This window comes from Beta vulgaris, chromosome 5, assembly GCF_026745355.1.
Source record: "Beta vulgaris subsp. vulgaris cultivar EL10 chromosome 5, EL10.2, whole genome shotgun sequence".
Classification (NCBI taxonomy): Eukaryota; Viridiplantae; Streptophyta; class Magnoliopsida; order Caryophyllales; family Amaranthaceae; genus Beta; species Beta vulgaris.
In genome coordinates this window covers 59,479,631-59,496,590 of record NC_079206.1, presented here as the reverse complement: position 1 = coordinate 59,496,590, position 16,960 = coordinate 59,479,631, and the positions used below count along the sequence as shown (strand labels likewise).

The window sequence follows — 16,960 nt, the reverse complement described above, 5'->3', positions numbered from 1 at the left end:
AAATAATAAGGGCTACATAGGGCTACATATAAGGTGCTTAAAATGGAAATAAAATATTGAATCAAGCATTTATTACCTCAGTTGATGTGAAAATGTGTCTTGAATTCTTAAACTGTTTCCATTTAAAGAAATGTATTTAATGCTTATATGTAGCCCTAAGGGCTACATATAACATTACCCCTAGTAAAATGGCCTAAGCTATGTCTTATCATGAAGCCCATTGTTTTCACAAGAGTTCTTTTAATAACAGACATTACTTTTCCCAACACGGGTTACTTTTGTTAAATTGTTTTCAGAGGAGTTACTTTTCGTAATAGGGTTAATTTTCGTAATAGGTGTTACTTTTTTTTAATTTAGGTTTTTTTTCTAATGCTAAGGTGTTACTCTTAGTGAAACTAAGGGTTATTTTTTCGAATGCCAAGGGGCTATTTTTACTGAAATTAGGGATTACTTTTCTAATGCTAAGGGGTAATATTTAGTGAAATTGGGGGTTGCTTTTTTGAATGCTAATGGGTTATATTTATTGAAAATAGAGATTATTTTTGTAATGTTAAGGAGTTACTTTTACTGAAATTAAGGATTACTTTTTGTAATGCTAATGGGTTACTTCTACTGACAGTATGGGTTACTTCTAGTGAAAGTATGAGTTACTTTTTTTAATTATAAGGAGTCACTTTTACACAAAAACGAAAAATCACACAATAAGAGAGAAAATGGCAGAGTTCTTCGACAATGACACCGGTATCAACTACCTACACTGTGGTACAATTTCTGGACCTTCAACGCTGCAGCAACACTCGAACTCACCGGTGACTCGTCGTTGACTGAGCCAACGCGGCTTAGACTCGGAAGCGACTTGGTCTCCAGCGAAGTTTGTCGGTTGTATTGCCGGAGCTTCGAGAAGGGAAATGGCGCTGCATTCGAGGAAGTTAACGTGCCAACCTCCATTTTTTCTAGAGGAGGAGAGAGAAATTGAGAGAGAGAGAAAAGGTGGAGATGATCAGGATGTATATATGGAGGTTGGGAGAGGAAAAAGGTGGCATCGAAGGACCACCGATCTCCACCATCTGATGGAGATGGTGATGTCAGATTCTTCGGTGGCGATGAAAGTGGCGCTAGCGTAGGTGAAGAAGCCAAAGATTTGAGGAAGGAGGAAAGAGGTTGGAGGTTGATGATGTCGTGGTCGCACAATTTGTTTGTGTGTGGCATTTTTTATCAAAAACGGATTGTTGTCTTATTGATAAATTAAGTAGGGGTTTTTCTACCTTATATTATTATGTTTTCTTTCAGTTTTTACATTGTACCTTAATTTTTAAAAAATATTACATTATACTCTTAAAATTACTTGTTTTTAATGCACAATGTCACTCCACTAGCTATGCATTGTAATCTAGTAGGAACTAATCCAACTTATAAATATCTCCTATAAGAGTTAAGCTATGTATAAGTTAGATTAGCTGTAAAAAATATATATAAGTTAGATTAATTCCACTAGAATTTAAAAGATAAGAGAAACTAATGGCATGTAATTAACAATGTGGTATTATATTATACATTTGAATATGTAAATTTAAGGGTTCTATATGGAATTTTAAAAAAGGTTGGGATACAACATCAAATTTATAAATACGCAATGCTATAATGTTAAAAACCCATTAAGTAAAATCAACCTAATTCAATATACTAAAAAGAAAAATATCCCTACTCAAAATTTAGAAAGATAAAAACTCAGAGCAATTATCTTGTGCAAAGACCATATACCCTAATGCATCATAAAACCTACTTTCTTTTCTGTTGACTTGTACTTCATTCGATTCAAAATAGATGACATAGTACTTTGCGCATACTATCTTTTGACTAGGGTGTTCATTTCAGATAATCTAATCCGAAATTTTGTAATATCTGAAAATTTTAGATCAGTAAAAATGCGATCTGAATCCGATACGAAATATTAGATATTTAAATTTTCGACTCGGATCAAAATTCTAACAACTAAAAAATTGACTTTTTCTAAGGAATAGTATTTCAGATGTTTTCGAATATCCGATCATGGAACCGGGTATTTTGCATATCGAGTCCTGAAAACAGATATTTTTGATTGTATATCCGAAAAGAATCCCCATGTTTCGTATGTTTTTGGACATCCGAAATTGAAAAATTTCGGTTCGTATCCGATCTAAAAAGATTCGGGTATCGTATGTTTTTGATTGTATATTCAAGAACTAAAAAAACGATTCTAGAATCTGATTTTACCGTATCAGAGTCGTTTATTGATGGTTTTTTCCCTCATAGCCGTTGTTTCCACACCTCTGGACATCTCAAAAATGGGATTGAAACCTTCTTTGGTTTACGAGATTTTTTATAGGAAAGATTAAATCGCCCTTGCTTGGTAGTTCCCGTAGCAGTTTTTCCGGACAATTGGATTGGGTATTTATGCACATCCGACCTACCATCTTTTGTGATTTTTACTTAAGGAAAAATATAATCATGTGGAATCTTGTTAGGTTGGTCTCGATATATACTTTTATAATCTCAAATTTTTATCATTTTTACATGTAGAAAATTATATAGATTAATAGTTAAAGTCATGCATCGGTAAGCTTGTCCGAATAATTTTGTCATTTATTATTTTAGGGTAACTTTTCTGACTCATATGACTTTTTCTTCACTTGTTTACTCAATGTTTCTATACCAACATAATTCATGTCCTTAAAGAATGTTCTCCCCAACTTATATTCAGTTCGGTTCGATTAAATTCAGTTAATTTCACTTTATTTACAATCAGTTCAGTTTCAATTAGTTCATCCAGTTCCTAATTTATTTATTATCATTATTATTAGTTATAATTTAATTCAGTTTAGTTCATTTAAATTTAGTTTAGTTTAGTTCAGTTGCAAAGAGTTTAGTTCATTTCGATTTAATTTAATTCAGTTCAGTTGTTTTATGCCGAAGAGAACAAACCCTTAATACGTGTCCCAAAAAAAATACGAGTCAACTAAAAAAATAGAGCAAGTATTATATCTCAGACAAACTATTTATTTAATTTTGTAATATAAGATCTAATAATAAATTCTTTGGGATGCCCTTTCGTAGAGGCCTATTACAAGTCATACTCCTCTAACCCCTATCTCTAATTCTCGAACAAATTTCTTGCGGTAGGAATTGAAACCTAGACTTCGCTAGGGGATACGAGAAATCTCACCACTTGATCCAACTCCAATTCCTTAAACTAACTATTTATTTGGTTCGTTATGGAGATAGGAAAGCTCACAACTTGAGCAAACACTAATTCCTAAGACTAACTATATATTCATGGTGCGTTCTTCACCTTGAAAATCCTGAACTGAACTTAATGGACTTGATTGGGCTGATTCAACTTATTGGATTTGATTGAACCTAATTGGAATTTATTGACCTGATTGGAACTTATTACTTATTAGAACTTATTGGAATTGATTGAATCTTATTAGACGTTATTGGACCTGATTGAAACTTATTTGACAATAAATTTGATAAGTGATAACACAAATACAAGCCCTGAATATTTGATATGACATAATAATTATTAAACTTTACCATTCGAAAAAAATAGTAATTATTAATCTCTTATGAATAACATCTTAACAAAAATTTATAGTTATTAATCTCTACTTATTTAAATACGAATTGCAAAATACTCCATAATTATGATAATTATTATTGTTAACCTTATTTGACCATAATTATAATATTTTTTAATAGTAACATAATCCTCTAATAATAATGGGAATAAAAAAATAATAAAAATATACTATATAACCATTGTGGTACTTTGAATAAAATTATATTTAAAATGATTGATCATTGACTATTTGGACCTTATTGGAACTTATTGCACCCGATTGGACCTTATTGGACTCGATTGAACCTTATTGGAACTTATTGATCTGATTGGACCTGATTGAAAATGAACTGAATGAATTGGACATGAAACTCGATTTTTTAAGCTGAAGAGAATGCACTCTTATTAGAGTTATTATTTCAATTATTTTTGTAAGATAAAAAAAACCTTAAGTATACATTTGTGTATATGAAAAGTGCAGTAAACTGCACTAATCTTGTGACTTGAGATTACAAATTTGAAATCCACTACCAAATTATATTTAAAAGTGGGGTTTTTTTTTTATATCTACTACTCTCACGTGATGACCTGTATAATTATGCTGACGGATATGCGAGAGGTATTGGTCAAGTAAAATTCTTTTTCTCAGCAAAAGGTTTCCTGATAAGAACCCAAAAAATTAGGAAAATTTGCCTGAAATAATCTCACCTTTGGCCGATCTTCCAAAAATAATCCCACCTTTGAAATATTCTGGAATAATCCTACCTTTGTTTACTAAATTGAGTTTTTGGTCCCAAGAGCCTGCAACTTGGCAAACAGGGTAAGTTTTCCCTCCTAGATCCCGCCCCAGTCACCAGACCATGCACCAGCCACCAGACCCCCACCCCTCTTTCTCCCCATCGCCACTTCTCTCTTTCGCTCCTCTTTGCGGATTTCAAGGTGGTGCGAATGGTGGAGATGGTGGTGCGAATGGTAAGATGATGGTAGTGAGATAGTGCGAATGGGAGGGGCTGGGGGCTGCGACGGAGGGAGGGGAGGGAGAGGGGGAGGGGTGGGGGTTGCGACAGGGGGAAGGGAGGGGGAGGGGTGGGGGTTGCGACATGAGGAGGGGAGGGGGGCCTGCGACATGGGGGAGTGGGGGCTGCGACGGGGGAGGGGGGTTGCGATGAAGGGAGGGGAGGGGCAGGGGTGTAAGTGGATTGGACTGGATTGGACTTTGCCAAATCCAAATCCAGTCCAAAGTTTTTTGGACTCGAGAAATGGAGTCCAAGTCCGATCCAAATATTTTTTGAGTCCAGTCCAATCCAGTCCGATAATTTTTTCTTGAGTCCGAATCTAGTCCAGTCCGATTATTATATCTTTTTTCCCGATTTAGATTCAATGATTCACAATGTTTTTTGAGATGCTTGAGCATTTTACATCTGATTCAATTATCAATATCCAAAAATTAGATTGAAAGCTTAAATTAAAGTAAAATACTATGAATAAAAGTTGAATTAGATGCTTACCTTGATCTAAGTTGAGAGGAAGCAGAGAGACTGAGAATTAATCTGAGGGAGAAATAGAGAATGCGAGAGTCGAGACAGCGAGGTAGAAAGAAAATGAAGAGTAAGAGGAAGTCAGTAGTAAGGACTGAGGAGTGAAGTGAGATAGAATTAGTCGGCTAGCCTACTAATGCAGTACTGCTAGTATAATTTACTTATTTAACAAATGGAGCTAAGTGTAATAGTCTGGCGCTAAGTAAAATTGTTTGGCGCCAGTTGAAATATTTAGAGAAGGAAGGTTGAAAACTCCAATAATTTTAAAAATAGTATCAATTTTTTTAATATATACATATATATTTTAAATATATATTTATATAATAAAATATTTTTGGATTGGACTGGACTTATTGGACTCCAAAGGGATGAGTCCAAATCCAGTCCAAAAATATTTGGACTCGAAAATTTGAGTCCAAATCCAGTCCGAAAAATTTTCAGTCCAGTCCAGTCCGACAAGTTTGGACTGAATTGGATTGGACTTTTCGTAGTCCGCTTACACCCCTGGGGAGGGGGGCTGCGACAGGGGGAGGGGAAGGGGAGGGGTGGGTTGCGACAGGGGGATGGGAGGGGGTGGGGGTTGCGACATGAGGAGGGGAGGGGGCCTGCGACATGGGGGAGTGGGGGCTGCGCCGGGGAGTGGGGCTGCGACAGGGGAGGGGGGCTGCGACAGGGGGAGGGGGTTGTGATGGGGGGAGGGGAGGGGAGGGGTGGGGCAGCAGGGAATTGAGGTGGGGGGTGAGGGTGGGGTGGGGGCTGTTGGGGGTGGGGTGGGGTGGGGCAACAGGGTAAGGGGGATGGTAACCTGTTGTTACCGGTCACTATTTTCTTGGGACCAAAAACTCAATTATTAAGCAAAGATAAGATTATTCCAGAATAATTCAAAGGTGAGATTATTTTTGAAAAATCGGTTAAAGGTGGGATTACTTGAGACAAATTTTCCAAAAAATTATGAAAAGTGCGGTAACTCTTATCTCTTATGCTACTTATTTCAAAATTAATTTGGCCATTGAAAAATTCAATTTAAACATAATTTGAAAAGTACACCAATATCAGATTCTCTTATATTCTGCCTGAAAGTGAGAGAGATAGAGAGAGAAAAAAATAGCTGTTAAGGTCGGTCACCCCATCTCTCCCTCTCTCTCTCTCCTCTCTCTCTTTCTTTCCTTCACTATCTTTCTCTCCTCCCTCTTTCAGTTTCTCTCTTTAATCTCTCTTCTACTCTCTCTGACCCTTGCCCTTCTGAAACGCGTTTCTGGTGTGTTCTTGATGACCTAACATTATTCTCTTTCTATCGGACTTCTGGAGCTTTCTCTCTCCAGAAGCAGTCCCCCTTTCTCTCTCTAAAAATCTGCACTTTCCCCTTTAATTCCACACCTCGAGAATTAAAGGGGTCTGAGAATTTATCCCCAATTTCAAAACCCATAACTTAAAATTTTCTGAAATTCCTTAATTTTTCCTAGTTTATATTTGTCTAGGGTTAGGGTTTTCTTTTGGTTTTCAAATAATATTTAGGGGAAATAATTCTAGTAATGAAGAGAGGAGGTGGGAAACTTGAAACATACATGGGAGTAACACGAGCTCGATCGGTTCAAATTCTGGCATTACTGGGTATTATGTACATGATCTTCATGACTTTTGAGGTACCCTTTGTTTTCAAGAGCGTTTCGAAGGATACTTCAGGCGTTTCGTTCCAAAACGACGCGTTTGTGAGACCTCAGCAACTTGATAGTGAGGAAGAATTGCAGGAGAAAGAAGCTCCGATCCGACCGTTGAAAGAACCGTTAAGGGTATCCTCAGTTTCTCCGAGACCTCAACGTCAAATGAGGGAATATAAAACACTTTCAGGGTTGATTTTTGATTGGAGAGTTTTGAATAGTAGTGAAAAAGATGGGTTTTCAGGGTTGCATAAATCTGCAATAACTGCATTTCAGTTGGGGGAGAAGCTATGGGAGGATCTCAAGTCAGGGAAGGTCAAGCTCGAAGTCGAGAAGGCGGCACAGAATCGGACCGAGTTGTCGTGCCCCAACTCCGTTTCGCTATCCGGAGCTCAATTTGTTCACAAGGGGAAGGTGATGGTTTTGCCCTGTGGGTTGACATTGGGCTCTCACATTACTTTGGTTGGTAAACCAAGAATAGCTCATGTTGAATATGATCCCAAAATATCATTGTTGAAAGATGGGGATAAAAGTTTGATGGTTTCACAGTTTATGTTGGAATTGATTGGATTGAAGACTGTTGATGGTGAAGATCCACCAAGGGTTTTGCATTATAATCCCAGGTTGAAGGGTGATTGGAGTGGAAAGCCTGTCATTGAGCAGAACACTTGTTATAGGCAGCAATGGGGAACTTCCGTTCGTTGCGAAGGCTGGAAGTCTAGGTTTGATGAGGAAACTGGTGAGTCCCAATTTCATTGCTTTTTGGTATTTCTTAATCTATGCATTGGATCAATCTTGCTTCAATTGTTTGGAAAAAGTTTCGATCTTTTCGCTTTCTGAGTTGGAAATTTGAATTATGGCTTGGTGTATTGTGAGAGAAATTGTCTTTCATTTGGGTGAATTTGGATTGGTGATGATAAATTGACGAGACAGAATGTGGATATATGTGTGATACTCTTGTATTACATGTATGTTGGTTATGGTAAATGGACAAATACATGATGCTAGTAGAATGAGATATTTTTTGGAAGTAGCTAACTGTAGATTAGATTATTGGCTCAAGCTCTTATAATTGCAATCTGTAAGGAAATTAAGAAAAGAGTTGAGAGTATGGAAATTTTTGTGAGGGCATGGGCGGAGATACAAGCTTAACCTAAGACTATGGCTCTCTATGATCTTGGTTTTTTTGAAGCTTTGATTACCCTGTGTTTTGATCCTAGGTATAATTACTAACCTCTTGTTATGCTTGTTGGGCTTTGTAGTTGATGGGCTGATTAAGTGTGAGAAATGGATTCGCGATGATGATAGTAATAATGAAGAATCTAGGGCGACGTGGTGGTTGAGTCGGCTGTTAAGCAGGCCGAAGAAGGTCACTGTGGATTGGCCTTTTCCGTTTGCTGAGGATAAGCTATTTGTTATGACCGTCAGTGCTGGCTTGGAAGGTTATCACGTCAATGTTGATGGGAGGCATATCACATCCTTTCCTTACCGAACAGTAAGTGAATTTCCTTGAATCTTTTTTAGTGTTTACTGGTGTAGTGCACTCTTTTTGATATTGATTTACCAATGTTTGCAGGGATTTTCACTTGAAGATGCTACGGGACTGACATTGAAAGGAGACATTGATGTCCATTCAGTATTTGCTGCTTCCTTGCCATCATCACATCCTAGTTACGATCCTCAGAGGCACCTTGATATGTCTGGCAGATGGCAAGCTCCACCACTTCCTAACAGCCCTGTGGAGCTCTTCATTGGCATTCTTTCAGCAGGCAACCATTTTGCCGAGAGAATGGCTGTAAGGAAGTCTTGGATGCAGCATAGGATAATAAAATCTTCTAAAGTGGTGGCTCGCTTTTTTGTGGCATTGGTTAGTGGAGACTATGTTTTCATGTAGCTAATCTTACCGGTGTTGATTCTAGCATGTTGCCTGTTTTTTTTTTTTTTTTAACATGAAATCGACCTTCCTTTTCAGCATGCAAGGAAGGAGGTGAATGTAGAGTTGAAGAAAGAGGCTGATTTTTTTGGTGACATTGTCATAGTCCCTTACATGGATAGTTATGATCTGGTGGTTGTGAAAACTGTGGCTATTTGTGAATACGGGGTAAGTCATCATACATCATAATTTTGGCTGCTGTCCTTCCCTTGTGATGCATGCAAATTTTAATTTATAAGAACCTCTTGCCAACAGATTCGCACTGTCGATGCAAAGTACATCATGAAATGTGATGATGATACCTTTGTTCGGGTTGATGCGGTCATTAAGGAAGCAAACAAGATTCCCGATGGTGGTAGCTTGTATGTGGGTAACATCAACTACTACCACAAGCCTCTGCGAAGTGGTAAATGGGCTGTCACATATGAGGTATGACTTCAGACCATGCTGCCCAAAAACTGTAATGTGTGGTGGTTACAGGTGTGATATTTGAGTTTGTGGAATTTGTGCTTTTTTTAATCCATTTCCTTTATTTGATGAATATCATTTTGTTTTTGTTTGTGTGGTGGCTGCTGGCCAGAGGTTGGATTTATTTGATCTCAGACTGACTTGCTAGGTTACAAAGGTTGCATGAAACTATTAACACCGCATATGAAAGAAATCCATTTAAGCTTTCGTTCTTTTCACTTAAAGTGCACTTGAATTAATAACTTGTTAGAACTATTCAAACTTATTGGGACTTGATTTAGTCGTGGATCGAACTTGGGTAGAGCCTTAATAGAACTTAAATTTATTAAGGAGATTAGAACAGAGTGTAGTTTATGAGTTTGACGTTCGTGTTCATCTTGTTATCTTATGACATGGAGTTACTACTGATTCGCTTGTGATTTGACTGTTTATAACGTTGTGATTCAAGCAAATGCAGCTGATGAGTTCTCTCTCTCCGTAATATGTGTTCTTATCTCTGTAATTAGTAGAGTTAATGGTAAGTATCTCATCCTTCATTCCTGTTTTATTTTGTTCAGGAGTGGCCAGAGGAGGATTATCCACCTTATGCAAATGGACCAGGTTACATATTGTCATCCGATGTCGCACATTTCATCGTCTCCGAGTTTGAAAAGCACAAACTAAGGGTGAGCATTTGTTATTTTTGGAGTAATGACAACTGATTCTTGAACTGAAATCCAAGTTGTCTTAGTATTATATTGTTCTCACATGCGTATTTCATGCAGTTATTCAAGATGGAAGATGTGAGTATGGGAATGTGGGTGGAGAATTTCAACAGCACTCGACCAGTCGAATATGTTCACAGTTTAAAGTTCTGCCAGTTTGGTTGTATAGAAGATTATTACACTGCTCATTATCAGTCCCCAAAACAGATGATCTGTCTGTGGAACAAGTTACAACAGCTAGGTCGCCCGGTTTGCTGTAACATGAGATGATAGTTTGTGAACTTTCAGGGAAACACAGCCAGTTTCCCATTTCGCGAATCTGATTAGAGATAGCAATTTTTGAGGCCACAGTTTCTTTTTTGTAAATTCTGCAAAAGGTCCTTTGTAGGTTGTTCTCTAGGGGACCAATATAGGTGCCAATTTCATATTCATTCATTATTTTCCCTCTTCTTCACCCTCTTTCTCTTGCCATTATTGATGTTTTCGTGACCCGCACGAGCCTCCGAATGATGAAGATGCGAAATATGCACCCTAGTGAACATCCTTTACAGACCAGCTGGGAGGGTATTGTAATCTAATGTAGAGAAGCAGTACTTGGAACTGGATCCTCAATTTCCACTTACTAGCGGATCAGGTGTATATTTATTGATTGGATATGGAACCATCCTACTAAACAGAAAATTCTCTCAGATAATCTAAAATTGGATATCCTATATTTGCTTACTCGTATGCGTGATGCAAAAAACATGTCATCCCTCTTTCTCTCCCTACAAATTATAATATTTCTGTTTCTTTTTACTTGTAACAGTTTGATTTTCACGCTTGCCAATGCATACTTTCAACCATGAATAAATTTAATTATCGATAAATAAAAATTATAAAAAGTAGATATTTGAAAAATGTACATTAAGATGAATCAAATAAGATCCTACATGAATATGTTTTTCCTTAATTATAAATCACCAAACATAAATTGAGTAGAGTTGGTGAATAGTGTATAAGTTAAATCGTTGCGAGTAAAAAGAAACGGAGGAAGTACATATCATCCCTTTTTCTCTCCCTAAAACTTTCTTGCTCTTCCTATAAGGTTGATGTTGGCTTCCTTTAGAATAAGAAGTTGATGATGGCTCTGACTAATTTCACCAAATGCATTCCACTCGTAATTAACAGAAGAAAAATTGACCATCTTATGAAGATTATAAAGGAGAGTAAGTAAAAACTTTCAGAAGTGTTAAAATATAGTAAAACTGGCTTGTTTAATTTAAGAAGTTATAAGTTTTTAACTGTTGCTACTTTGTATTTATCAGATAAATTGATTACAAATAGTACAACATAAGTTACAAGGTTGTTGCAAAAAAAAAAGCTATTAGGAGTCTGACAACATGATGGATAATAAATGATTTTCTTTTGTATAATGTGTCATTCGTTTCTATTTATTTATTAGTTCACCTTCGTGATAGTTTCTTTTGACTTTTTCAATGCACAACAACGTAATAAAATGTATCTTACTTTGGGTGAATTCGCATATAATGGATGAACTCGCGAGTTTCATTCAAATCAAATTAATATCAAAGATGAAACACAAAAAAATGATTACAGAGGCTAAGCAATATTGAAATATATTTCTATGTTATATAACATGATGTAGAACTTGCTGTTCGGCTTGTTCCAAGGACTAAAAAATTGCACATGAGAACGTTCCCTGTAGTTAATGACGTGCTTGAGTCTTTGCCAGCATGGACTTGTAGAAGCCTCCTCGACACCACAAAGTTGAAATCAAAATGAGGTTGTTATAAGAAAGACGTGCAATTATTTTCTCTTCAGAATATTATAACTTTCAAGCAATACGTACATTCAAAGTTACTACTGCACAGTGGTAAACATTAAAACTATTAAATCATAACAACATCAAGCAATTAATTTCAGAAGTAAACTACTGTCCTTCCTGTTTGATAGATTCATAGAGATTAAGTTGGATTAAGCCTATAGCAATTCCCCAAGATATAATCAGTCCCCTCGAGGCATCCACGACATTCGGTGTACGAGTCTGACGTTTAAAACCGTGACTTATAGTTTTAAATTTTGACCGTTTTAGGGGTCCTCCGGGTCCGGTCATATTTTGTACTGAAAACCTTCCTATGGGGTGCGATACGACTTATAATGGATCCTAGGTGCTTCGCACCATCTGAATTGCCCTATAATGCCATCAAACCACCTATTTATGATTGTGTGGTGTAGCCACGGAATGGCCCCGAAACGATCGTAAAGTTGTTCTTATGCCCGTTCAAAGTCGTGGAAGTCCTTAATATACCATCTCATGTCCCTTGGCGGCATCCCATGACATTCGGTGCATGGGTACCGAAGACGTCTATAACCGTGACTTATATAGCCTTCAATTTTGACCGTTTTAGGGCTCCTCCGGGCCAGGTCGTATTTTTCGCCAAAAACCTTCCTATGGAATGCGACACGACTTATAATGCATCCTGGGAGCTTCGCACCATTTGATTGCCCCAGAATGCCATCAAACCACCCATTTATGATTTTTTGGTGCAACCACAGAATGTCCCCGAAACGGTCGTAAAAGTTATTCTTACCCGTTCAAATTCGTGAAAATCCTTAATATACCATCCCATGTCCCCTTGAAGCATCCTTCAATTTTGACCGTTTTAAGGCTCCTCCGGGCTGGGTCATATTTTTCGCGGAAAACCTTCCTATGGGATGCAACACGACTTATAATTGATCACAGGAGCTTTGCACCATCTGAATTACCCCAGAATGCCATCAAACCACCCATTTATGATTTTGTGGTGCAGCAACGGAATGGACCCGAAACGGTCGTAAAAGTTGTTCTCATGCACGTTCAAAGTCGTGGAAGTCCTTAATATACTATCACATGTCCCATCGAGGCATCCCACACATTCGGTGCCCGGGTCCCGGAGTCGTCTAAAACCGTAACTTATATCCTTCAATTTTGAGTGTTTTAGGGGTCCTTCGGGCCCGAATATAGTTTTCGACGAAAACCTTTCTATGGGGTGCGCCTGTGAGACAATTTTAGTGATTATTTAAAACAATTATAAAATGGCAAAATAAACCTTTGGCAGGCTGTCGCTTCCACTATTGGGGGCCTTTTGCGTCAAATGTACACGCTTGATTGTTATTTCGAAGATATCTTAAAATAAATAAGGCCGCCTCTTCTAGTCCCCAAGTACACTTAGGATTCCTATGCATTGATTTCTAGACGGTAGAAGTTCATTATGACGCCATTTTTCTAAGGATTTTCACAATTCTTAAAAATCTCTATGTTCAGTGACCCCCGGTACACGCTTGTGAGGTATTTTTCTTTGATTACTTAAAACCATCCTAAAAAGGCAAAACGAAACCTTTGGAAAAATTTGGAATTTACTATTTGGGGCCCTTTGGGTCAAATAAGCTTTACGGTGCCATTTTCTGAGAAATGAAACATATTTCTATAAATTCTTCGAGTTTGTGAACCGGGGTACACGCATGAGTGTTATTTCGGAGATTTCTTAAATTCTAACTAAGCACGCCTCTTCTGGTCCCCAAATAGACTTAGGGTTCCTGTGCATTGATTTCTTGACGGTAGAAATTCATTATGACGCCATTTTTCTAAAGATTTCAACAATTCTTTAAAATCTCAATGTTCAGTTACACCCTGATACACGCCTCTGAGGTATTTTTTCGTGATTATTTGAAACCATACTAAAAAGGCAACACGAAACCTTTGGAAGACTTTGGCTTTCATTATTTGGGGCCCTTTGGGTCAACTGTGCTTTATAGTGTCATTTCCCGAGAAATAAAACATATTTTTAAAGTTCGTCCGAGTTAGTGAACCGGGGTACACGCATGAGTGTTATTTCGAAAATTTTTTAAAAACTAACAAAGGACGCTGCTTCTGGTCCCCAAGTGGACTTAGTGTTCAAGACGGTCGAAGTTCATTCCGGTGCCATTTTCTAAAGATTTCAATTCTTTAAAATCTCTATGTTCGATGACCCCCGCTACACGCCTGTGAGGCATTTTTCTTGATGCTTAAAACCATCCTAAAAGGCAACACGAAACGTTTGGAAGGCTTTGACTTTCACTATTTAGGGCCTTTCGGTCAAATGTACTTTATAGTATCATTTTATGAGAAATGATACATATTTTTAAAAATCCTCCGAGTTAGTTAACCGGATACACGCATGAGTGTTATTTCAGAGATTTCTTAAAATCAAATTAAGAACTCCTCTTCTGGTCCCCAAGTAGACCTAGGGTTCCTGTGCATTGATTTCTAGACGGTAGAAGTTCATTCTGACGCCATTTTGCTCAAGATTTTGACCCTCGGTACACGCTTGTGAATCAATTTTAGTTATTATTAAAAACCATTCTAAAAATGAAAAACAGAACCTTTGGAACTATTAGGGGACCTTGTGGTCAAATGTGCTATACGGTGATATTTTGTGAGAAATCAAACATATTTTCAAAAATACTCCTTATTAGTGAACCGGGGTACACGCATGAGTGTTATTTCAGAGATCTCATAAAATCAAACTAATGATGCCTCTTCTGGTGCCCGAGTAGACTTAGGGTTCTTTTGCATTGATTCTAGACGTTAGAAGTTCTTTCCGACGTCATTTTTCTAAAGATATCAACTGTTTTCTTTGAAATCTATATGTTCAGTGACCCCTGTACACGTCTGTGATGCAATTTTAATGATCATTTAAAACCATTCTAAAAAGGAAAAACAGAACCTTTGGAAGGCTTTTGCTTCCAGCATCGGGGCCCTTACCCTCAAATGTGCTTTACAAGGCTATTTTGTGAGAAATCAAACATACTTTCAAAAATCTTCTAAATTAGTGAACCTCACACGCCTGGGAGTTATTTCAGAAATTTCATCAAATCAAAGTAAGGATCCCCGAGTATTAGGGTTCCGTGCATTGATTTCTAGACCATCGAAGTTCATTCCGACGCCATTTTTCTAAAGATTTCAAGAATTCTTTATAATCTCTATGTTCGGTGACCCTCGGTATACGCTTGTGAGGCGTTTTTCTTGATTACTTAAAACCATCCTAAAAAGGCAACACGAAACCTTTGGAAGACTTTGGCTTTCAGTATTTGGGTCCCTTTGGGTTAATTGTGCTTTATAGTGCCATTTTCTGAGAAATCAAACATATTTTTAAAAATTGTCCGAGTTAGTGAACCGGGGTACACGCTTGAGTACTATTTCGGAGATTTCTTAAAATCAAATTAAGGACGCTCTTCTGGTTCCCAAGTAGACTTAGGGTTCTTGTGAAGTGATTTCTAGATGGTATAAGTTCATTCTGACGCCTTTCTTCTTAAGATTTCAAGAATGATTTAAAATCTCTATGTTCGGTTACTCCCGGTACACACCTGTGAGGCAATTGTAGTGAATATTTAAAACCATTCTAAAAAGGCAAAAGGAACCTTTGGAAGACTTTGACTTTTACTATTTGGGGGCCTTTGGGTCAAATAAGCTTTACAGTGCCAATTTCTGAAAAATCAAACATATTTTTAAAAATCTTTCGTGTTTGTGAATCGGGGTACACACCTGAGTGTTATTTTGGAGATTTCATAAAATCCAACTAAGGACGCCTCTTTTGGTCCTCGCATAGACTTCGGGTTCTTGTGCATTGATTTATAGACGGTAGAAGTTTATTCTAACGCCATTTTTCTAAAGATTTCAACAATTCTTTAAAATCTCTATGTTTAGTGACCCTCGGTACACGCATGTGAGGCATTTTTAGAGATTATTTAAAACCATTCTTAAAAGGCAAAACAGAACCTTTAGAAGCTTTGGCTTCCGCTGTTGGGGGATCTTGCTGTCAAATGTGGTTTATAGTGCTATTTTGGGAGAAATCAAACATATTTTCTGAAATCCTCCGAGTTAGTGAACCGGGGTACACGCCTGAGTATTATTTCAGAGATTTCAATAAATCAAACTAAGGATGCCTCTTATAGTCCCCGAGTTGACTTACGGTTCCTGTGCATTGATTTCTTGACTGTCGAAGTTCATTATGACATTATTTTTCTATAGATTTCAATAATTTTTTAAAATAACTATGTTCGGTGAGCCCCGGTACACGCTTGTGAGGCAGTTTTTCGTGATTACTTAAAACCATCCTAAAAAGGTAACACGAAACCTTTTGAAGACTTTATCTTTCACTATTTGGGGAATTTCAGGTCAAATGTGCTTTATAGTGCCATTATTTGAGAAATCAAACGTATTTTTAAAAAACCTCCGAGCCAGTGAACCAGGATATACGCTTGAGCGTTATTTCAGAGATTTCTCAAAATCAAAATTAAAATCTAAAAAAGGAAAAAAAATGAAAAAAAAAATTTTGGTGAAAAAGTAGTGATTTTTTTTTTAATTCCTAGTTTGTGCAGACGTGCACAAGTATGAATTATGTTGATATTTCATTACCAGATATCGTGCGACAAAGGCGGCCAAAATTGGATATGTTACTGGCACATTTAGGTTCGGTCATATTTTTCATCGAAAACCTTCCTATGGGGTGCGACTCGTCTGATAATGCATCACGGGTGCTTCGCACCATATGAATTACCCCAGAATGCCAATAAACAACCCATTTATGATTTTGTGGTGCAGCCACGGAATAGCCCTAAAACGGTCTTAAAAGTGGTTCTTATGGTCGTTTAAAGTCGTGGAAGTTCTTAATATATCATCCAATGTCTCCTTGAGCCATTCCACGACATTTGGTGCACGGGTCTCATGGACGTCTAAAAGCGTGACTTATAGCCTTCAATTTTGACCGTTTTAGGGCACCTCCGGGCTTGGTCATATTTTTCACCCAAAACCTTCCTATGGGTGCGGCTTGACTTATAATGCCTCACGAGTGCTTGGCACCATATGAATGTCCCCAAAATGCCATCAAACTACCTATTTATGATTTTGTGGTGCAGCCACGGAATGGCCCTGAAACGGTCGTAAAAGTTGTTCTTATGGTCGTTTGAAGTCGTGGGAGTTCTTAAAATACCATCCCATTTCCCCACGAGCCATCCCACGACATTCGGTGCACGGT

General features: G+C 37.6%; 1 protein-coding gene across 1 annotated transcript; it reads left to right on the top strand.

The window, feature by feature from the left end:
- The first annotated feature begins 6,237 nt into the window (after positions 1-6,237).
- LOC104894153 (hydroxyproline O-galactosyltransferase GALT6) lies at positions 6,238-10,625 on the top strand. Its single transcript, XM_010680334.4, has 7 exons — positions 6,238-7,536; positions 8,060-8,292; positions 8,374-8,664; positions 8,770-8,898; positions 8,986-9,159; positions 9,756-9,863; positions 9,963-10,625. The coding sequence occupies exons 1-7, from the start codon at positions 6,672-6,674 to the stop codon at positions 10,170-10,172; spliced, it is 2,010 nt and encodes a 669-aa protein (XP_010678636.1). The 5' UTR covers positions 6,238-6,671; the 3' UTR covers positions 10,173-10,625.
- Positions 10,626-16,960: the final 6,335 nt, after the last annotated feature.

Coding starts and splice junctions, on each gene's coding strand:
- LOC104894153 (XM_010680334.4), top strand. CDS start 6,672: ATGAAGAGAGGAGGTGGGAAACTTGAAACATACATGGGAGTAACACGA. Junction 8,293..8,373: donor CATCCTTTCCTTACCGAACA/GTAAGTGAATTT, acceptor CAATGTTTGCAG/GGATTTTCACTTGAAGATGC. Junction 9,160..9,755: donor AATGGGCTGTCACATATGAG/GTATGACTTCAG, acceptor TATTTTGTTCAG/GAGTGGCCAGAGGAGGATTA.